At 43.3% G+C, this 23941-nt stretch overlaps 1 protein-coding gene across 14 annotated transcripts in view; it reads left to right on the top strand.

The window, feature by feature from the left end:
* Positions 1-23941, top strand: part of LOC128930282 (uncharacterized) — a 968777-nt gene that overhangs the window by 229161 nt on the left and 715675 nt on the right. For 2 of the 14 annotated variants that reach the window (XR_013530207.1, XM_078357817.1), the window contains exon 1: positions 21331-23024. The exons of the other annotated variants lie outside the window; for them this stretch is intronic. Coding sequence is in view for 1 of the 2 variants with exons in the window: in XM_078357817.1 (XP_078213943.1) it covers positions 22796-23024 (229 nt within the window). In the remaining variant the exon portion in view is untranslated. Of the gene's footprint in view, positions 1-21330; positions 23025-23941 lie in introns of those variants that run through there. 14 annotated transcript variants of the gene reach the window in all.

The following is a 23941-nucleotide window of genomic DNA, read 5'->3' as shown; positions in this document are numbered from 1 at the left end:
TTCTCACCTTGTTCAAGCCAACTCTGACAGGTGAGCTTGCCCTAGAGCCCTGCAGCAGGTGGGCTGAGGCTTTGTGAAGCCTGTGTCACAGCCTAGCTTCTCCCTCTGACCAATCACGCTCCTTCCCTTTCTTTCACAGGTGCTGAACCCTAATAAGCATCTTGCACATCAAATTCCATCTCAGTATTTGTTTCTAGGAAACTCTATTGATGACAACTAGTTAGTTCTCCACCTGACTCTGTGAGAACCCAGAAGATGCTCATTGACTGTTGCAGCCCACGGGCACTGATTACATAGCAGAAAGCAAGTATCTGTTGATGGATCCTTGAATGAATGAATGAATGAATTTGGATGACTTCAAAACAGGTTCCCATGCTAGTTCCACCCCGCACCCCAACCTTGGGCAGACCAGATGCCCCTCTCTGTCCATCATCCGCATAACATGAGCCCTGTCAGTCTCTCTCCCAGCGGAGAACTGCATGATAATTGTATCTTTTTCCCTTTGTTCTCCATCCTTCCTTGTCCCTGGGAGAGCTGGGCAGGGGTACTGAGCAGCCAAGGACAGACAACCCCTTTTATTCCTTTTGACGGCCTCAGGGAAGTTTGATGAGGATATTTCCATAATCGATGAGGGAGCCCTGTCACCCCAAACATGGAGTCTTTAAAGAGAATAGGTTTATGCAAATTAGATATTGATGGAGTAATGATTAATTGGCCCTGAGCCTTTGTTAATATGCAATTGTAGTAACAGAGATACATTTATAATTATTTCGGTTAATTGTTCAAACAAGCACTCAGGACCTAATTGCACAGAGTAATTGAAGAGTCTTGGTATTAGGATTATTTCTTTCCAGAGAAAAATCAGAGTTATTTAACTAGTTGGATTCCTGTGCTGGTGTGGGTAGGTGAAGTCTGGTTCTTCAAAGTCTACTTTAGATCTACAAATGAGGAGGTACAGTCACGTATTCTCATATCTTGTGTTATTAAAGATGTTAGGAATATAGGCTTTGAATTTGGACAGATAAGGGTTCCAATTTTGTCACTTCAATACCTGTGTGACTTGGGGAAAGTTATTTAGCTTCTCTAAGCCACAGTTTCCTAATCTGTAAAATGAGAAAAATAATACTTACGCAGTGGGGGGGAAAATAAATGAAGCGGTCCATGGTACATGGTAAACAGTCCTAATGAGAACTGGTGCAATGATCTTTATCATCACTGCCTCACAGAGGCTAGATTAGTGGACAGGAGTACATGGGCATCAAAAATCTATGATTTCATGCATGAGAAGCATGTGATGGAGGAAGGGCATAAAAGGCGTTGCCTGGATAGTTTATTTAAAAACACAGAAATCGGAGAGATTGGAGGCACATGTGCAGGCTCTGCTACCAAACTGCAAAAGGTGATGACGGGCATTGCGGAGTAGCTGGTTTGACTTCCCACCTTAAGGTGACCCAATGCTGAATGATATTGTGAATTCCAGTCTTCTGTTATTCACCTTTGTTCAAATTCCAAAATCTCACTCTCTCACTCTCTCTCTCTCACATGCACACTCACACGTCCCATGACCGATATTGAAATGGGGGGAAGAAAAGTGGTTGTGTCTGGTAAGGGGACAGTTCTTTCCAATGGTCCTTGGGTTTCTCTCTGGCCTTTCTGAAAGTAGACATTTTCCAGCCATGCATGGCAAGAGGCTGCAGGATGAGCTGGTGAAGGCAGAGAAAGGTGTTAGCAGCATCTGAAATTTCAGGCTCAGAGGGAAGAAAGAGAACATATTGTGGTTTCAAAGCATGGTCTCTGGTGCCAGGCAAATGTAATTGCAATCCAGGCTTTGCTTCTTTTAAGTCTATGATCTGAAACAGAATATCTAAGCTGCTCCTGACTCAGTTTCTCCACTGAACTATGAGTTCAGAACTCATAGATAATAATAGATTGGACGTTGTCGAGTTGCAGTAAGGTGTAAATGGGGCCAATAAGTAAAGTATTTAGCACAGTGCCTGGGCACCTGAGTACTCAACAGATACATGGTGATGAAGACTGAGCACTATGGGGGGCTCTGGCAGCCTTTCAGGCAGTTGTACAAGTGCTACCAAAGGGATCATCCATTCATTCCCACATGACCCCATAAGCCTCATCCATCAGCAAAGATACCCAGTGAGAAAAATGGCCTGGCTGGGTGTAGGGTGTGTGTTTTCCTGATCCCTTGTCAGGTTAGTCACTTTCCCTGGGGGGAAAAGTGGGACCCTTTCCTTTGGCTGGGACCCTTCCCTCAGCAGGACTGATCATGCTGCTTTTTTTTTTTTTTTTTTTTTTTTGTCACCTCCAGCTAAAATCTCAGAACAGAAGGAGGCTAGGCACAGGGACGTTCTCTTCATGGTAGAAAGGCCACCAGGAACGCTAGCTTATTGTTTAGGTAACAAATGCTATTGGATGAATAATTCTTATGGAGTGAGTGAGTGAGAACTCTCAACCCTGTTGACGTGGGTCTCAGTGAATAAAAATAGCAAAAGTGTCTGGGAAAAGCTGTAGCCCTTCACAGGGTCATCTCGTTCAGTCTCCCCATCAGCCTACAAAGTGAGTTCCCATTTTACAGATAAGCAGGTGAGGCACAGAGTGGCAAAGTGAGTGCCATTTATTTTTATGGGGCAACATTTTTCCATTTCCTGGTGCACTGAGACGGCCCTTTTCTTGAAATATTCTACAACCTACTCAATGAGACTTAGAGAATTTTGCCATCAAAGCTCCTTTGAAGACTTCTGTCCCTTTTATTGTGATGATCTTGATGATAAGGTGGGATGTGTGCAAAGCCTTCTGGAAGCCATTCCAGGCAGTGGAAACTCCCAGTCAATTGATTTTGCTACCGTAGAGTGGACATGAGTGCCTGCCTGTGAAGTAGGGGCTGAATTCATGGCCAGGCTTCCCCTTACCTAGCTGTTTATTTTCTCTGATTACTGGTTCCTTCATCTTAAAGGTGATCACCATGGAACCTAAGTCTCATCAGCATCTTTCTTTCCCTGCCACTTCTATCATCCTGTGGTCCCTGTTAGATTCAGTGCTGCCAGGCAGCGCTGAGGAAGCCAGACGTATCATTACACTTCTGAAAACACCACCCTGACCACATTGCTGCCAGCCACACCCTCTGATTCCACTTGGGGTGCCACCCCCTCTGGCTTGACCCCATCCTGTAACAGGGAGTTCGGCCCAAATTCACTTCCCCTCAGCATTTTCTTCCCATACCTTCGGTCCGCACCTCCCTGATTGCTCCTCAGAATTTCTGGAGCAGCGAATTTAAGAGCCTTTATATCTCTGCAGTTCTCAACCTGTTCTTATTTATTTTACTCTCTTCCCACCTAAACGAGATGGGACCAGGAAGCAAATGACTGCTTCTTATGCCACATTCAAGCCAGGCATTTCATAGGCAGCAGCGATTCTCAGCATCACTCCCTACCTTGCCCCAAGGGATTGACTGTCGTGTCATCCATTACATAGATTCATTATCAAATCAAAATTTCAACTGTGGAGCTAATCCTTGGGGACAAGGTGTGTAGTGTTGGTATGTGTGTCTCTGGGGCTGAGGGGTTAATGTGTTATATTAATTGCAGCTCCGGTTTGAAGAAGACAAATGTTCTCAAGTTAAACCAGCTAATATAGTTGGATGTTTGTCCTTGCTCAAATCTCAGGTTGAATTGTAATCCCCAGTGTTGGAGGTGGGGCCTGGTGGGAAGTGTTTAGGTCACAGGGATGGATCTCACATAGCTTGGTGCTGTCCTCATGATAGTAAGTGAGTTTTTGCAAGATCTGGTTGTTTAAAAGTGTGTGGTACACCTACCCTTACTCTCTCTCTTATTTCTGCCCTAGCCATGTCACGTGCCTGCTCCTGCTTCAGCTTCTGCCATGAGTAAAAGCTTCCTGAGGTCTCCCCAGAAGTCAAGCAGATCCTGGCACCATGCTTCCTCTATAGCCTACAGAACCATGAGCCAATTAAACCTCTTTTCTGAATAAGTTACCTTGCCTTAGGTACTTTTTGTGGCAACGTAAGAATGGCCTAATACACAAACTTAAACCCAAAAGAGAGTTTATCAGCTGACAGGACAGAAAAGTCCAGGGGTTATGATTTTGGGCATGGCTGGATCCAGAGACTTGAACAAATGGGGTCAAGACCTTCTTCATTCTGCTCTGCTTCCCTTGATCTCAGCCTGTTTCTCATAAAGGAAGGATGGCTGCTCGTAGCATCTTTCCAGTTCTCTGCTACCTCAGAGCAGCACCACATTGTTTTTCTCTATGGTTCCAAAAACATTTTAAGCCCTAGATTGAATCTTATTGACTCTGCATGTGTCACATGCTGCTTGGAAAGGCCTGTGGTACAGGTCTGCCCAGAAGCCACATGTGAAGTCAGCTCTGGACAAAACCACCTGGAGGCAGATAATATAGTTAGGCCACATGGTGATAACCAACAGACTCATTTTTTAATTTTTTTGGAAAGAAGGACTTTCTAATAATTTTTCACTCCATGTACTTTGAGGCTTTATTATTAAGCACATATATATTTATGATTCTTATGTCTTTTTGATGAATTGATCCTTTTATTTTATTAAGAAATGCTCCCTGGCCGGGCGCGGTGGCTCAAGCCTGTAATCCCAGCACTTTGGGAGGCCGAGGCAGGTGGATCACAAGGTCAAGAGATCGAGACCATCCTGGTCAACATAGTGAAACCCTGTCTCTACTAAAAATACAAAAAATTAGCTGGACACGGTGGTGCGCACCTAATCCCAGCACGTTGGGAGGCCACGGCCGGTGGATCATGAGGTCAAGAGATCAAGACCATCCTGGTCAACATGGTGAAACCCCATCTCTACTAAAAATACAAAAAATTAGCTGGGCATGGTGGCGCGTGCCTGTAATCCCAGCTACTCAGGAGGCTGAGACAGGAGAATTGCCTGAACCCAGGAGGCGGAAGTTGTGGTGAGCCAATATCGTGCCATTGCATTCCAGCCTGGGTAACAAGAGCGAAACTCCGTCTCAAAAAAAAAAAATGCTCCCTATGTCTGGAAATATTATTTGTGTACTTTGTCTGACATCACTGTAGTTGCAACAGCTTTCTTCTGCTCATTCTGATTGTCTGGGGTACCTTTTTGCATCTCTTCCATTTCACCCTATCGATATCTGTATATTTAAAGCTCATCTCTTATAGATAGCACAGGTTTGAGTCTTGATATTTTGGATCCACTCAGAGCATATCATTTGTGGTACATTTCTTCCTGGATAGACTGTAAGCTCTCAGAATGTATGTGTCAGATCTTTCCTGTGTGGGACAAGGCCCAGAGCCTTGTATTGCCCATAGCATAGGTCAGATCTTACAAGCTTTGGGAGGCAGTGCTGACGGAAACTGTCTGCAGTAAGGCAGATCTTCAAAGTGGAAAATGAGTGAAGGGTTAGAGAATTATAAGGCTGTGGGGATGTGAATGCTAAATTTTAGGATGAGTGAGACAGGGGGCCAGGGAAGACTGGGCTGGGTTCTGACCAGGGTTAGAACCTAGAAATGTAAATGAGAAAGGGCAAAGTTGTCTATAACAGGCAGAACTGATGAGGAACAGAAATAGGTGCCCCAAAGAATAAAAGGGATGAGTTTTAGGAGCAGGATTAAGATACAGGCAATGAAGAAAAGTGCCTGGATGATGCTGGCATACTTCTTGAGGTCCAGAATTGGCCACCTCTTCCCAGCCAAATGCATGAAAATGCGCTCCCCCACAGTTTCAGCTCTTGGAGTGTAGTCCCCAATAGCAGGTGCATAGTAAATCTTTGTTGAATTAAATGGAAATGTTTAAGGAGCCATTTCCTTAGCCAGGGCTTTCTTTGCTGTCAAGGAAGAATTTATTTAACAAGACCTAGACTTCGGCAAACAAGATTCTCCTTCTCTTGGCTGGTCTGTGGTCATGATTTAAAATGCTGATATTTGCTGTCCAATGTTGGGAAATAGGTTCTTGGTGGGGAAGGAGTGTAGCTTAAAGGTTTGGAAAGCAAATAATTTAAAGAAGCTCTGAAAATACGTTTGGTTTTCACTCTGCTTCCCCCGCATGCTTCCAGATCTTTGAAGTATACACTTAGTTCTTGAAGGTCATAAATCTCTAAGAATAATGAGTCATTTTTTGTTGCAAATACAATGACTTTTTGCATCAGCACAATCAACTCCAGATCATCATGATGTAAGAAGCAGGGATTATTCATGGAATTTGTGCAGCATCTGGTGCAAGTTTTCTTTCTGTCTGTCTTTTTTTTTTTTTTTTTTTGAGATGGAGTTTTGCTCTTGTCACCCAGGCTGGAGTGCAATGGTGTGATCTTGGCTCTCTGTATCCTCTGCCCACTGAGTTCATGCAATTCTCCTGCCTCAGCCTCTGGAGCAGCTGGGACTACAGGTGTGTGCCACCATGCCCAGCTAATTTTTGTATTTTTAGTAGAGATGGGGTTTTGCCATGTTGGCCAGGCTGGTCTTGAACTCCTGACCTCAGGTGATCCACCCATCTTGGCTTCCCAAAGTGTTGGGATTACAGGCGTGAGCCACTGCATCCAGCCAAGTTTTTTTTTTTTTTCTTTTTCTCTTTTCACTGCTGTGGATGTTGTCAGTTGCAAGCATCATTTTCAATCTAACATGTATGTTCTATGAGAATCTGAGTGCCCGGGACCAACAGTTAGTGATCAGAAGAAGCTGGTATCTGGTCATCGGTTTATGGTGTGTCTTTTCTCCTCCTATTTCATTACCAACAGCACAACATTTCTTTCTGTGAACAGAAGAGAAACCTTTCTTTTGCAGCCACTCAGAGCTAAGATGGAGCATCCCCGCTAGGCTTTAATGATCACTTGGTTCTTAAGAAGACAGCTACTGTGGCTAGAATGAGCCCTGTGATTCAGGGAGGTAAGAATGAGAGATGTTTTAACGCTAGTGGAGGAGTGCTGTGTGGCTGCTCAGAATTCATTACCCGTCCAGCGAACATCCCCAGATCTGACTGCTATGGAGCCAGACCCTCCTGCCAGGAGGTGGCTGCAAACCAGCTCCTATTTCTACAGCAGGGACTAGGGAGTGGCAGAGGGAAAAGAAGCCCCCTTAGGTACTGGTTTGGTCCCATATATCTGTCAACATGAGGCAGTGTGGCAAAGAACTTAGGGAGCTGCTAAATTCATCTAGATCTCTGGTACTTGGTTACAGCAAGGGACAAGATCCACCAGCCAACCCCCAAGTTGTAACCTTCCTTAATGGTTTCATGAGCCAGACATTCAAATTCTTCCAGGTATAATTACGGGAAAAGTAGGTTCTGTCTGCTTAATGACATAGGATTATCTGCTAATACAAAATGACTCCTTTTGGAGAGGAGATGTGAATGATGAAACAAAGATCTGAAGATGCCAAACACTTGGGCAAATTGGAGACTTCATTTTTCCTCCTATCAGTAAGTGCTAAAGGTAACAATGGAGAAAGACATTTCCATTTAATTCATCTTGAATATCATAATGTAGATTGAAGACATAATCTCATTCTGAGCACAGTGGTATGTTTCTGTTCAGTTTCACATCAAAGCCTCTTTCAGAAGGCATTTTTCTTCTTATGCTGCTACTTTCCCAGATATTACTCCTGCATATTTTAAATGAGTAGGCAAAACAAAAATATTAATAGCTTTAAAAATTGAAAATCTGTGACCTCGCTATGTAACTTAATGACTTCATTTTTATCTACATATAGAACTTACACAGATAAAGCAATACCAAACCTACTCTTTTGTACTTTATTTTCACTTTGACAGTTTCTCTTGTGGTACTATGAAGTCATTTTAATAATTCCCCAATATTGCATTCTGTTGCTTTACAAATATTTATTAACAATTTCCCAAAATAATGAACATTTATTTTTTTTTTTCCAAAGATTAGCTTTTGGAGAAAATCTTCATTGAATAAATGGCTGTATATAATTTTATTTTTGGTATGTTTTTGTTAAATTAGATCCTCAGATAAAATAAGAGAAGAATCACCACCATACAGGATAGGACTATTTTCATGAATCTCATTATAGTAATTCCCAAAGCGATTGTGTCAATTTAGAATGAATGAATGAATAAATGAATGTAGGGCTCACTGAAAACTCATGAGAATTTGGTGTTACAATTTGTAGAATTTAGGTTTCAGAGAGTATCTCACTCTTGCTCAGTTTTCTATATATTTGGTTTCTCTACAAGCTTTTGATCTTCTTTCTAGTAAAAGAGAACTGGCTGTTTCCAAACTAATCAAATACAGGGTTTCCTTGGCTTTCAAGCTACACAATCATTTCTCTAAGTGCTAAGATTTCCTGTAGCTTTTCCTCCCATGAGCCAAATGCAGAAAAGGAAGGAACAAGGTTATCTAGCAACATGATGATGCTGGTCTTTCTAAAACCCAGAGTTTTTTTATTTTCTTAAATGGAAAAAAAAATATACCTGTTTCTTTTCTCACAATTGAGACTGACCCCAACTCTGTTACCTTCTAATAATCTAGTAGAAAGTTTTCAGTCTTTATGCAGGCAAACCTCCTCAGCAGCACCTGACTCTGGCTTGCTCTCTCACTGAAACCACATCTTTGGTTGGGGCCTGTGGCCTCTTTTCCTCCTGTTTCCATCCACTTGCCATGCTGTTCTTCAGGGTCCTTTATTGCGTCTATCTCTTATTCACCTGGCCATTGAATGTGAAATGCCTGGGGCTCCAAGTCTGAAGTCCTTTTCTGCTCTGCTGCTTGGACAGCTCCGTCCCCACCTAAGACTCTCATTGCCGTCTATGTGCCGTGACTCATAAGATTCAATCTTCATCCCGAATCTCTGCGTGCCAGACACGTGAATTGCAGTGTGAGCCAAGTATATTCATCTGAATGTTTTGAGTACAATCTGGCTGATTCTGATGTGAGTTTCCTACTCTTGCCATCTTCCCAAACCTAGTCCTCTTTTGGAAATCTGCATCCCAGCACAGGGCACCTTTGTTTTTTTATTTGGGAAGGTCAGGAACCAAGTAGCATCTGTGATGCCTCTTCTCGTACCTGCCCACCTCTGTTTCATATTAAGTCCTGTTGACTTACCGTCTAAACACCTCTCACCTTTGTTCACTTCTTACTACCTGCTTAGCTGCTTTTTAAATACACACAAGCCTGTCTTCTAGTATCTGCACTGCCTCTCTTCTCCCCACTCTGCTCAATTCTGTTCTCTTCATTGAAGCAGGTCACTTCCTTTGCTTAAAACCTCTATTACTTCATATTACTCTTAGGATGAAGATAAAAGTCTAATCATGGCCTGTGAGGCCTGTGATCTCATCCTGGCCTGTTCTGAGCTTCTTCTCATTCCACACTTGTATTACTACTTGATCTCCAGGCCCCTGCTTTATGTGAGTCTTCTTCACACTGCTGACTTGTTCTATGCCTCCCTCTAACCACAGGGCCTTTGCACATGCTCTTCACCCTGTTTGGCAGAGCTGCCCTTCCTTTTTGGCTGCATTTTTAGGAATGTTGGAGGGAAGGAGGGCACTGCTCATTGTATAAAACATTCATTTTAAAAATTGCTCTGACTCTCGTCAGCTGAAAGCTGAGTCTTTTCCCCACCAGATTGTCCTCAGCTGAAGGAACCTACCATGTATCAGTTTATGACTGGTTGATATGAGTGTACAAAGTCCCAGGCTTCTTGCCTTGTTGGGGACATTTCTGTTAAGTGTTTTTAGCTCGAGAGTTCCTGTGGGGCTTGGCTGAGACCTCTGCTGCCACTTTTCCCTTTGCTTGATGCGGCTTCCCTCATTCAGGAGATGTTCCTGAGAAAGCTTCCTGAGAAAATGCACCCCTGTGCTTAGACCTGCAGCTCAGAGCTTCTTTCCCAGGGGTCTTGCCTCACACTTCGCATCCTCAGGGTATCTTCCCTGACTTGCCTGCAATTGCACATTTATTAGCGTCATTAATTAATGCATTTAGTAATGCATGGCGCCTTCTCTAAACTTTAAGCTACCTGAAAGCAAGAGTTCACCACACACCCAGCTGTAGGCGTGGTGCTTGGTACAAGAAGGAGCTCATTGAACAAAGCTGATTCTCACTATGCATGGTAGCTAAGTCGATCCAGCAGTGTCTGTGAACACTGACTTAGCAAATACTGAGCCATTGCTTCTCAGAAATAAAAGTGTTTGGGGTCTTAAAAGTTTCTGGCCACAACATTTTTGTCATCTGATAGAATACATAACTTTGTTTTATGTTTATTTCTCTTTTTTATTGAGACGGAGTTTCGCTCTTGTTACCCAGGCTGGAGTGCAATGGCATGATCTCGGCTCACCGCAACCTCCGCCTCCTGGGTTCAGGCAATTCTCCTGCCTCAGCCTCCTGAATAGCTGGGATTACAGGCACGCACCACCATGCCCAGCTAATTTTTTGTATTTTTAGTAGAGACGGGGTTTCACCATGTTGACCAGGATGGTCTTGATCTCTTGACCTTGTGATCCACCCGCCTTGGCCTCCCAAAGTGCTAGGATTACAGGTGTGAGCCACCGCACCCGGCCCGTGTATTTCTCTTTAAAGACTGCTTATTTAATTCATCAACATTGAATTCACAGCCAACAGTGCTGTAACTCATGTCTGAGCAAAGCTTATGCATTTTCTTCATAAGGCACATGTCAGCCTTCTTGTGCTCAAAGCCAGCACTTCAGCACTACCCTTGGAGGCCATTTTAAACAGTGAAATCACCAGCAGATAGCATAACAATGCAAAAGCCATGGCACTAAACAGATCACATGAAGGCTGCTAGTTTGCAATATGAGAGCTGAAACAGAATGCAGAACATGAGGTGTGGCGTGGTGACTCATGCCTATAATCCCAGCACTTTGGGAGGCCGAGGCAGGCGGATCACCTGAGGTCAGGCATTTGAGACCAGCCTGGCCAACATGGTAAAACCTTGTCTCTATTAAAAATACAAAAATTAGCCAGGCATGGTGGCACATGCCTATAGTCTTAGCTACTTGGGAGACTGAGGCAAGAGAATTGCTTGAACCTGGGAGACGGAGGTTGCAGTGAGCTGAGATCCCACCACTGCACTCTAGCATTGGTAACAGACTGAGACTCCATCTCAAAAAAAAAAAAAAAAAAAAAAAGGCAGAGCATGGCCTTATTGGACTGCAGCTGGGAATGTTCTTCGTAAATGACTGTTTTTTCACTGTCACATGCATGTCTGCAAATGACCACCAAAGTGCTGAGTATGTTGATTTGGGGTTAGAAATACATTTGGTGAGTAGGGAAATTTGCAAGTATGGAATCTGTGGATAATGAGGATCAACCGTATTTGTTTAATGTATAAATGTGATAAACGATTAAAACGGCCACCAATTATTCCTGTTCTCCCAACACAGCCTTTGGTAGTGACATCCTGTACTGATTCTGAGCTGGCCTCAAGACTTGCTCTGGCCAATGGGACAGCAGCAAACCTAATGCAAGCAGAGTCTTGGAAACTGCTCACACATTGAGACCGTCCTCTTGGTGTTTTCTAGAGCCCTGAGGCAACACCATGTGAGAGAACCCAGGACTTTGTGATACATGTAGACATGCAGCCAGATGCATGCCCATCCTGTCGTCCCATCTGACATTGAGCCAACTTCTAGACATACACTTGAGGCCACCCTAGATCACCCATCCAAGATGAGCTGGCCTGGGTTACAAGACCAACCATCAAACCATAGAACCAAGAGAAATAAAAAATATGTTGAAGAAGCCAGGTGTGGTGCCTCAAGCCTGTAATCCCAGCACTTTGGGGGGCCAAGGCAGGTGGATCAAGAGGTCAAGAGATCGAGACCATCCTGGTCAACATGGTGAAACCCCATCTCTACTAAAAATACAAAAAATTAGCTGGGCATGGTGGCATGTGCCTGTAATCCCAGCTACTCAGGAGGCTGAGGCAGGAGAATTGCCTGAACCCAGGAGGCAGAGGTTGCGGTGAGCCGAGATCGAGCCATTGCACTCCAGCCTGGGTAACAAGAGCGAAACTCCGTCTCAAAAAAAAAAAAAATCCATTGAACAAACTCCTCTAACCTACTAAGTTTGTGATGATTGTTACCCATCAATAGAAAACTTGCTTCTTGCCAATTACTTAGATGTAAACCTGGGCAATCTAGGAAGGACAGAAGTGTATTTAAGTGTGTTGGCTGGGTTATGGAAATAGTTTAAGGCCCTACGTTTAATCAACCAAGACATCTTAACTTATTAAGTGGAGTCCTGACCTTCTCCACTTCTGAGCAAAGAGGAGAGACTGAAGAAAAGTGGGTAAAGGAAGAAATGATGCTAGGTGGCTTGGGAGAATACGAATTTCTCCGGTGGACAGACAGGCCATGATCACTCCATATGCAGTTTCAAGTCAAGCAGAAAAATGAGACATAGAATGGTGTCTTCTTCCACTTTTTGTTTTTTAACATCTGCTCATCTGTCGACTGACAAATCTCTGCTTGCTGACACCTTTGCCTCTGATGTTCATAGTCTTCACACTTAGATTTCTTAATGCCATGCTTAAAAGTACTTTCAAAATCCCCAAATATCATTTATCTCAGGCAGCAGAACATCTTCAGGAGAAAGAAATTTTTGCCTCCAAATGCAGAGTAGCAATTAAAAGCACAGAGGTCTATGGGGGTAAAAGTAAATTGAATTGGAAACGGGATGTACGGCAAACTTTTCAAAAAACCAAGAGCTAGTCATTCAGTAAACAAAATTATTTTTTAAAGCGAGCCCTTTCAAATGCTTCCACTTTATTTTTTTAATGCTTCAGTGACTAAAAATGGCAAAAACATTTTATTTATGTAAAAAGAAATCACTTGTATGCAAAGTTGCAGCTGCTTCTTATAGGTATACAAATGAATAAAAGCCTGGGAACATGCTGGGTTTCTCTCTCTTTTTTTAATGGAAATCTTGATGTGCTGTTCAGAGCTGACTTGAGAATCAAGTTCATTCAGTGGTATCTTGGAGTTTCAACTGGATTGACGACAAGAAGTGAAATACTAACAAGACGTCCATATCCTGGTTGTATCTCATTAGATGCAGTTGGTTGCCTCTTGTGCTTTTGAGAATTGTGACTTTTTTGGTGAAGCTAGAAAATAAAAATTATGATGATAATGATAATAATTAGTAAATTTGTAATAAATAATTGTTAATATTATTTGGGGTACCTTTCCCATACCTATCAACTCCATTTTAAAAATGACCACCTTTTTCCTTACCTAATGTTCAAAAATACAAAATCATTGCTTGAAAATTGCTAAGAGAAGATACCAGAAAACAGTCTTCAATTAACTTGTTTTTGATGACTCAGGAAAACGCAAAAGAAATTTATTGTGTGTACTGTAGACAGGAATGATACTTTCATAAAAAAGAGCAAGGAAACACTTATTTTTTTAGGGCCCCATCCAGCCGTGTTTATTTTTGTTTGAAGCCAATAAGGCCAACTCTGAAGGCAGCCTTGGAGAAGCTTCAAGACCTTATGTTGGCTTGAGAACTAGATAGAGTCATGGTTAGAACCTTATCTCTGGGCACCTTTCCTGAGGAGGGATGGCCTGGATAGAGTGGGCTTAAGAGCAGGTTGGAAAAGGTATTTTCACTGTGGTCTGATAAAGAGGAAGTCAAACTGTTGCTGTTTGCTGATGACATGATCATATACCTAGAAAACCCTAAAGGCTCATCCCGAAAGCTCCTAGAACTGGTACATGAGTTGAGCAAAGTTTCGGGATGCAGAAATCAGTGTACACACATCAGTAGCTATGCTAGATGCAAACAGTGACCAAGATGAGAATCAAATCAAGAACTCCACACCTTTATAATAGCAGCATATAAAGTAAAATAAAATGAAATATTTAGGAATATACCTAATCACGAAGGTGAAAGACATCTACAAGGAAAACTACAAAAGACCGCTGAAAAAAATGATAGATGACAAGAACAAATGGAAACACATCCCATGCTCATGGATGGGTAGAATCAACATTGTGAAAATGACCATACAGCCAAGAGCAATCTACAAATTCAATGCAATTCCTATCAAAATACCACCATCATTCTTCACAAAACGAGAAAAAAACCTCTAAAATTTGTATGCAACCCAAAAACAGCCCACATAGCTAAAGCAGGGCTAAGCAAAAAGAACAAATTTGGAAGCATCGCAATCTCAGGCCTTTCTTACCTGGGGGGGGGGTGGTGCTCCCCAGGTGACATTTAACAGTGCCTGAAGACATTTTTAATTGTCACAACTGGGGAATGTGCTGTCGGCATCCCGGAGGCCAGGAACGATGATAAATATATGACAATGCCCAGAACAACCCACACTAATCATCACAAATTATTTGGTTCCCAAACTGTAGTTTAGTGAGACTGTGTTTGGAATTGCTACAGAGGCTCACGTTTAGAAAAGATAGGGACACGCCAGTGGTGGTTGTGAAGCGGAGCCTGGGTATAGGCACATCCCCAGGGCGATTTGTCAGTGAGGAACAGAATCACAGAGAAAGTCAGAAGAACCGAGGATAGAACTCAGGTCCTCAAACAAGAGCAAGTGACATGGAACTGAACTCTAAGTTCTTGTATGTGGTTCCCACAGGACGAACCCTTGAGTTTTTTTTTGCAATGGACATGGCTCCAGCGAAGACTTCCAAGGGGTAAGTGGGGACATGGCTAAGAGAAGATACCAGAAAAATAGTCTTCAGTTAACTTGTTTTTGATGACTCAGGAAAACACAAAAGAAATTTATTGTGTGTACTGCAGATTGGAATGAATGATACTTTTATAAAAAAGAGCAAGTAATCACTTATTATTTTCGGCCCCACCCAGCCTTGTTTATTTTTGTTTGAAGCCAGTAAGGCCAACTCTGGAGGTAGCCTTGGTGGAGCTTAAAGACCAGATATTGGCTTGAGAACTAGAGTCGTGGTGAGAACCTTATCTCTGGGCACCTGCCCTGAGGAGGGCTGGTCTGGGAAGAGTGGGCCTGTACAGTGGTGAGAGGATTAGGACTCAGAGCGACAACGTTCCAGTTGAAATCCTCCTTTGGTATGACCTTGTCTCTGTTCCTAACCTCTTCGAATCAGTTTCTTGATTAAATGAGAGCATCCACATTATCTCTTAGGTTCTCTCCATTTGCAAATTCTAAGAGTCTTAATAAGTGCATTAATCTTCTGCCTTGTCAGGAAAGGATTTCAGGTGGCTGGTCCTCTTATGTGCATTTCCTTTCTCCAGAATTTCTCAGCGTCTAAGATGAGTTTCCAAATCGTTTCCAACAAATGCTTCCCGAATAATTTTTTTCATTACATTTTCTCAGACATACTGAGAGAGATGGGAGTGTTAGCTCCATCTCACAGCGAGCAAACTGAGAACCAGAATACAAGGTCACGGAGATTCTGAGTGGTTGAGATGCCCATCCCTACATGGGCTCTTCCAAGCAGGATGCATTCAGTGGTCCTCACTGAACTACCAGGGAAGCAGAAGCATGAGATCATCCTTTGTTGCCCCACATACACCTGTATTGGACAATTGCTGCAAAACGTCATCGGCACTACACATGTTCATGTTTAGGGAATGGTGAGTCTGAGAGTGAATTCCCCAAAGCTGGAAAGTTAAGTGGACCATTTGGAGTTAGGCAATATTATCGCAGTGTCCCTTGCACAATGGCACTGACTCAGATCAGTGTGCACAGGAGCTTTGTTTGCAGGTTGTTTGCAGAGGACGTCATCAGAGGGACTCCTCCTCAGGATGTCCAGCTGTCTTCTTAGCTCAGTGTGTGTCAAGGGGAGCATTTGACTGCTGCCTGCAGCCTTCAGACCAGATGCCAGGATGCGCACAGACAGTGATGGAGGCAGCCTTGGTGGGCCATGACAGCCCCCTAATTCAGCAGTACAGAATTAGACAGTGTGGCAGCAAAGCACTCAGCCTATTCAGGCCTGGAAACAGGATGCAGAAAGGACTGGAGCTGGTCTTGGTACCTTTGGCTTCCTGGAAATGATTTCGCACATTCCAGCTAAACTGGCTGAAGTGAGGGCTGAGAGCCTTTCCAATGACAAGGATGGGGATTTCTTTCATGCCTACAGCAAGGATTTTTGTTCCTTTTGCCCTGGTGCCCAGCAGTTGTGCCTCTGAGTTGGCATATGTGGCTCTCTAATGGGCTGTTCCTCCAGGGCAAGGACTTTACATTTGTCTTTATTTTGTCAACAGCTGAAACAGTGCCTGGCAGGCATTAGGCATCTCAAACTTGAAGTAACAGAGGGGATGACTCCCTCTGTTACAGCAGACATTGAGTAAGCCTCACCCTGTATCAGACATTGTTCTAAATGCTTTGCATGGAGTCATTCATTCAATTCTTAGAGCAGCCCAGGGAAGTTTGAAGTTTGTTATCAGCAACTTACAGATGAGGCAACTGAAGCCCTGAAAGGTTAAGAGACCTGTCCAGGGTGTTGGAGCCAAGATTCGTACCCAGACCTCCTGAAAGATAACTAGCACCTTGTAAGGAGTTCTGTTTCCTTAGCTCCTGGGAAGTCATAATGTCTAACCTCCTCCTGGCTACCTCAATCTTCTCCCCCAGCCCCAAGTCCCATTCTCAACTCCATTTCATGACAGTTGGAGAACTTGATGACTCTTCCAGATCCTGACCCATCCCCTGTTAGAAGAGTTTGCACCTATTGCATAGACCATGGAGGAAAGTGAGGAGGGTGCAGGTGTGTGCTCCTCCCTCTCATACACCTGCCTCCACACCTTTCCCAGAATTTCCTCCTCCACTTTTGATACTCCTCAACACTAGACACCCCCCTGCCCTCAGGACCTTCAGCCATCTATAACGTCCTCTCTTTTTGCAATTGAAACCGCTCATCAAATCTTTCAGCAGCTGATCCCATACAAGTCATTGCCATCCCCCAAATAGACAGACAACAAGCCGGATGCCTCCATTGCTTTTCCTGCCTGCTCCTGCATTCACTTTGTCTTTGGCATCCCCATTAGAAGTCAGACTTCCAAAGAATGGCCTCACTCACTTTCTCTACGGACTCCCTCCCATCCATTCCATGCCCCACTGCAGGAGTTCCTTTCTCTGCTTTTCACTTATTTGCTTATCGATGGCTGGTCTCCTTTTACTGGACCATGATATCCATGGTTAGGCATTTGGCTTACTCCCCACCACCCTGTCTTAAGTGCCTAGAGCAGTGCAGACACTTAGCAAAAATACATTTTGAAATAAATATATCATGGGCAATATTTAATTAAATTGCTAAAGTCAGGAGGACCCATCCGATATCTGGTTTCCACTTGGGATCCAAAAGTGCTCTTGTCCAGGATTCTGGGAAACTTTAGCACCTGGATTTTCCAGTTCTGCAGAACAGCCCCACTTTGAGCCTTTTCCTTCTTTAAAATCACCTACACATGTGGCATTTGGCATTGCCTAAGCTCTTACACCCAGTCATCAATCAAGGATTCGCCAAGGCAGTGGAAGGGTCTGGAAACAGGCTGTGTCTTTTGCCATCGTCAGTTTTGTGTCCACTGAGTTTCACTCTGGGGGAAACCAGCTGTGAACCAACCTTGGGAATTCAAGGGGTCATGGGTTAAATTGTGTCCCCTCCCAAAGATATGTTCAAGTCCTAATGCCTGGCACCTGTGAATGTGACCTTATTTGGAAATGGGGTAGGGGGGCAGTTCTTGCAGATGTAAAGAACTTAAGAGAAGATGATGCTGGATTAGGGTGAGTCTTGATTCAATGGCAGTGTCCTCACAAGAAGAGGGACTACTATGCAGCCATAAAAACGGTTGAGTTCATGTCCTTTGTAGAGACATGGATGAATCTGGAAACCATCGTTGTCAGCAAACTGACACAAGAACAGGAAACCAAACACTGCATGTTCTCACTAATAGGTGGGTGTTGAACAATGAGAACACATGGACATAGAAATGGGAGCATTACACACTGGGGTTGGTGGGGGGCGTGCTAAGGGAGGGACAGCAGGGGATGGGGAGGCTGGGAGGGATGACAAGGGAAGAAATGATGGTTACAGGTGACAGGGGGATGGAGGAAGCAAACCACCTTGCCAAGTATGTACCTATGCAACAATCCTGCATGATCAGCACGTCTGCCTCAGAACCTAAAGTACAGTTAAAAGAGGGAAATGTGGGTGCAGAGACACAGAGTCAGACAAGAAGAATGTAGTGCAGTGACAGAGGCAGAGATCTGAATGATGTCGAGAAGCCGAGGAGTGCCCAGGATCTCTGGCCACCCCCAGAAGCTGGGTGTACCTGGAGCAGATTCTTTTCTGGAGCCCTCAGGGGGAGCATGGCCTTGTCAATGCCTTGGTTTTGGACTTTTGGTCTCTAGACTATGAGAGGACACATTTTTTTGTGGTTTCAGGCCACTCAGTTTGTGCCACTTTTCTTACCGCTGCTCTAGTAAACTAACACATAAGGCAAACAGTCTCAGAGTGTTCCTGTCCCTTCAGCCAGTCCTTGCAGCTCAGGAAATTTGTGACTGAAATAAATCTGGGCACAAACTGGCCAGCTCAGCACTGCCAGACAAAGGATGTCAGTGCAGTGAGGTGGCTAATTCTTCACTCCCACAGAGCGGGATGTGACAGGAGGTGGCTCCGGGAGCTACGGGCCTGAGCCCTGCAGGACAGACGTGGGGCCCCCTGGTCCGGGCACTCTGAGATGCCCAGAACCCAGGAAACTAGAAGTGGGGACCTGAGCCAGCTTCCAGATTAGACAAAACCCCCTGGAAATCATAAGCTGACTCGAAAGATGGCCCCAAAGTGAACCAGAACATCCGAGTTCTTTGCTCCAGCCAAGGCTGGGAAGCTGGCGGTAGCATTTCCTCACTTTGCGTGATAGACCCTTGAAGCCTCTTTGTGCCCTTTCAAAGGAGAGCCTACTTGTAATGACTTACTGAATATTCATCTTTTTCATTTAAGTTTATATTTTTATTTTTTAAATTGCATTTTAGGTTTTGGGGTACATGTGAAGAACATGCAAGACTGTTGCATAGGTACACACATGGCAGTGTGATGTGCTGCCTTCCTCCCCATCACCTGTATCTGGCATTTCTCCCCATGCTATCCCTCCCCAACTCCCCACACCCCACTGTCCCTCCCTTATTTCTCCCCCACAGACCCCAGTGTGTGATGCTCCCCTCCCTGTGTCCATGTGTTCTCATTGTTCAACACCCGCCTATGAGTGAGAACATGCGGTGTTTGATTTTCTGTTCTTGTGTCAGTTTGCTGAGAATGATGGTATCCAGGTTCATCCATGTCCCTACAAAGGACACGAACTCATCGTTTTTGATGGCTGCATAGTATTCCATGGTGTGTATGTGCCACATTTTCCCTGTCCAGTCTATCATCAGTGGGCATTTGGGTTGGTTTCAGGTCTTTGCTATTGTAAACAGTGCTTTAAGTTTTATGATGAAAAAGACTGTTTCTCTCTTTTCCACTACTGTATGCTCAGCACCCACCATATAGTAAGTGCTGCAGAATGTGTGTATAATTGGGTTGACTCAATCAGAAGTGTTCATTTACAAGGATATATCCTTAGGTAATTTTAAGAGGAGTCTAGCTGTTGTTTATATATGTGCTTGCCTTAGTACATTAAAGAAAATTTTAAGGAGTCCTTAGGCGCTAAAAATGTAGGGAGAAAGTAACCTAAAAATGAAACTCAAAACCCATAGGGCTATACAATACACAGAGTAAACTGTAATGTTAACTGTGGATTTTGGTGAATAGTTATGTGTTAACATTGGTTTATCAGTTGTAACAAATGTATCACACTAGTGCAAGGTGGTATAAAAGAGGGAAGTTGAGGAGGAGAAGGAGGACATGGAGCAGATTCGAGCTCCCTCACTGTGCTTTCTGTTCAGTTCTTAAACATAAAATTGCTCTAAAAAATAAAGTCTATTAATAAAAAAAAAATCCAAACACACCGAAGAAAATCTACTTTTCTTGTTTTCTGAAGACCTGCACTTAATTTCCAGGATTAATATCAAGACTTCCCCCATAAACCCCTAAGAGCCCCCCAGATACACGAGTTCGTGGCACCTGGGTTAGAGAGGGGTTATTTGGGATGACTTTGTTTGCTCCATTTCATGTACCATTTGACAACTTCTGTGACACAATTTTTTTTGCTGTATTCACTCCATAGATTCGTTTTTATATGCAGAGGCTCAAGTACCAAAGTCCAGATGAAATGAATCACAAATCATATAATCAATGCCCCACATCTTGTCATCATTTCTGACACTCATTCCTTCTGCTTCGATGGTGAAGCCAAAGACAAAACCTGCTGTAGAATTTCAAGGTCTTCTTGAAACAGCCTCTTAAAGCCTTTGTATCCAGCTACTTAAATCTTTATTTCAACTGGAAAGTAATGTTCTGGGCAATACCATGGTGTATATTTTAATTCTTGTCTCGGGCTTTTGGGAGAAATCTCAAAACTTAGTCTGGCAAACAGAAGCTGATTAATATGTCGTTTGTGGCATTAGAGTATTCACAGGTACCCCTTCCTAAAAGTCCATCTGGGAGGAAGCTGTGAATGTAAGCAATGGGGTTTGTTTCTTCCGTTCTTCCGGGGTCATTTTTAGGTTTTTGAGATGGAAAATCAGGTAATGAGTCAAATGCTGAAGAACAAACCACTTAATGATAGAAATTCATTAAAATATTCTATGTTTTTTGTGCATTTGTTAATTTTTTCTGTAATTCTGTTTGTTTTTGCTTTGTCTTTGAGGCTATATCATCAGGTATATCCTAGTATAAGGCAGATGCAAGGATAACATTCCTTGAATCATGTCATAAACTATCATTAACAATGTTTTTTGTTGTATTACAGTCTGATACATTTTGTCTGACATTAATATTACACTGCTTACTTTTAGCTAATATTAGGTGAACATGACAATATGTATATTCCCTTTGCTTTTGATAATTCTGGTCTTTTTTTTTTTTTTTGAGACAGAGTTTTACTCTGTTGCCAGGCTGCAGTGCAGTGGTGTGATCTTGGCTCACTGCAACCCCTGACTCCCTGGTGCAAGCAATTCTTCTGCCTCAGCCTCCTGAGTAGCTGGGATTGCAGGCATGTGCCACCACATCCAGCTAATTTTTGTATTTTTAGTGGAGACGGGGTTTCATTATGTTGGTCAGGATGGTCTCAATCTCCTGACCTGGTTATCTGCCCGCCTCGGCCTCCCAAAGTGCTGGGATTACAGGCATGAGCCACCGCGCCTGGCCGTATCTGTCTTTTTTAACTAGTAAAGGTTTATGTACTCTTATGATTACCAGTACATTTCAATTTATATATACTATCTTACTTTGTTGCTTACAATTATTTACCATAATTGTTCCCTGTTATTTTCTACCAATTCTCTCACTAGAACTGGCTGAGTTTTCTTCTTTCCTTTTTCCATCCTACTAATTTGGAAATTAGTACTGTATTTGAACTATATTGGTACTCTATCGGACGTTAACACTGCATTATTTTGGTTTTTACACTTAATCGTTAACATGCCGTGATGGTAAATTTTATGTGTCAACTTGCTGCACTAAGGGAGGCCCATAAAGATAGAAAAAGAAGATTAGAAAGGCTGGGTTGTGGATGAACTTGGTGACGAAAGTGAAACTGAACTGTATAGAAGCATAACTAAAGAGAGAGTGGGGAGGATGGAGGGAGACTGCTTTGGAAGGATGTGTGTTAGAAAAAAGGCCAAAAGGCTTTGAAGAACATTGGAGGTGAGAACTCGGAGAGGATAAAAAGTCAAGAGGTTCTGGTCAATACTAGATGTCCTTCAAGGAAAAGGAGTAAAGGCTAGGACTCCTCCAGGTCATTTGTTCTTTCATTGTTGGCTTTTTTTTGGTAAATATGATACTTCTCTGGGACTGAAAGGCACATGTTGTACCTTCAGGACCCCTTGGGGGTATGTGAGACCTTGGACAATAATTGTGTCTATATAAACAATTTGATTATAAAATGTATTATAGAATTCATGGGTCCATATAGGTATAGCAGTTTACTGATGAATAGGTAGAACAATGGTCAGAGAACATAAATTGGTTTATTGTCTAATCAATGCATTTACAAAGTTCAGGCACCATTAATTCTGGAAACCAGCTCTTTGTGTTCTTTATTATCCAATATGCCATTCCTGGCTAATTTCATATCTTTTATCATGAGCAAAAGGTAGCAACACTGCTTTTACTTGCAATGTGATGGCTTTCTGTAACCTATTTATATTGAAACAACACAGTTCGTCTTGCTCTGCAAATCCCAACGCCATTTATTTAATGCTGGTTCTGTCATGATTCATGAGTTGCATCATGCTTCATGCTGCCTTTAAATACTGGTTTCTAGTGAATCTCTCAAAGGTTGTGCTTCATTGATGACCTTAAATGCAGTCCTGTCAAGAGGATGCAGAAGAATAGGAACATTGATTTGTTTCCTGGTCATGCTAAATCCACCATTTAGAATTTAATTGTTTCAATATAGGACATGTAGACATGTTGACATACGAACTTTTGAGGCCATAATCACAGTGCTCCAAGCACGTGACATCTTTTGATGATGGCAGCTTGCCTTCCACACAGTGGGAAGCACAGGGTAGGATGTCAGGGGCCCATGGATAGAGAAAGAAGAGTAATCTGTTTGTGCAAAGAGAGTCTTCTTCTCATCCACTATGACATTAACATAGGAGAGCACGACATCAACGCATGAACAGAGGCAAGAGAGGATGTGGATTAAAGGCCATCTGACATTGTGGAACCCTCAGAGGAGATAGGCATGGTCAAACCCACTCTCCATGGAGCCTGCAAAGGAGAGAGTAGCCCCCTTGGGTATCGGCAGCAGACTAGAAAGAACACAGGATAGAGGACATCTGCCACCACCTGGTTGCCCTTGGGTGTTACATCCTGCAGGTGGCACTGCTGTCAGAAGATGGCGAAAGCCAACACAGGTGCCCACGCAACAGGCTCAAGGATTGACAATGATCTATCAACAGCCAAAGCCCCAAACTCGAGAGTGTGTCCGACGTGAGTAATAGTTGTCCTAAACTCCACCTGGCAGCACCACTTCAGTGGTGCAATCCCACATAGTTCCATGAAGTAACTCCTATGCCAGTCAATGGGAGCCTCCTGCTTGCTGGGTCATTCTCCTGGAACTGGGGCTTGCCCAGGGGGCCCAGGATGACCCTATAGGCATGGTCCTAGAGCTTCTTGGGGCATCTGTTCAGCTTCATTCCTTTACACCCATACATGGGATAAAGGGATGAAGAGTGCCCCAGATAGAAGAAATGGAGGCCGAATTCTATTTTAAAGAAGATACTCCAAAGTATGGGGCCTCTCTGTGAAGTTCCACTGGCTTCAGCCTGAGGTTACGCATGCTGCCTGTCTTCAGTAAGACCATACATGCAGGTTTTTATGGTGCCCTCTTCCCTTTGACTTGATCCAGGCTTCTATGCTCAACCATCTTTCTTTGCCCCATATGTGCCATCCTGTTTTATGCCCTTGCATTGTAAATATGACAAGTGATTTTTCTTCTTCCAGAAAAGCTTTTCCCCTCTCCCTCTTTTGGTAGATACCTTTTTATTCCTCAATATCTGGCATATGTATTACCTCCTTCATGACATCTTGTAAAACCTTTTCGTCTGCCCCTTCTAAAATTTCATGACATGTGAAAACAGAACATCTGTTCTGTCACTTAGCCAGCCAAGGAAAACTTTTTGGTGAGCGCCTATTCTGTGCCAAACACTGTTCCAGGCATGAGGCAACAACAGTGAACCAAACAGACCTCACAGAGCCAACCAGGCTCCCTCTGGACACTACGTATTGCTATTTCTACTTATCCTGTTGTATTGAAGTAATCTGTCAGCAAACTTTTTCTGTAAAGGGCCAGATAGTCAGTATCATACACTTTGCAGGACATATGCTCTCTGTTCCAACTGCTTAGA

Source organism: Callithrix jacchus, chromosome 20 (assembly GCF_049354715.1).
Source record: "Callithrix jacchus isolate 240 chromosome 20, calJac240_pri, whole genome shotgun sequence".
NCBI lineage: Eukaryota > Metazoa > Chordata > Mammalia > Primates > Cebidae > Callithrix > Callithrix jacchus.
The sequence above is the reverse complement of the archived record's forward strand: the minus strand, read 5'-3'. Positions and strand labels throughout refer to the sequence as shown.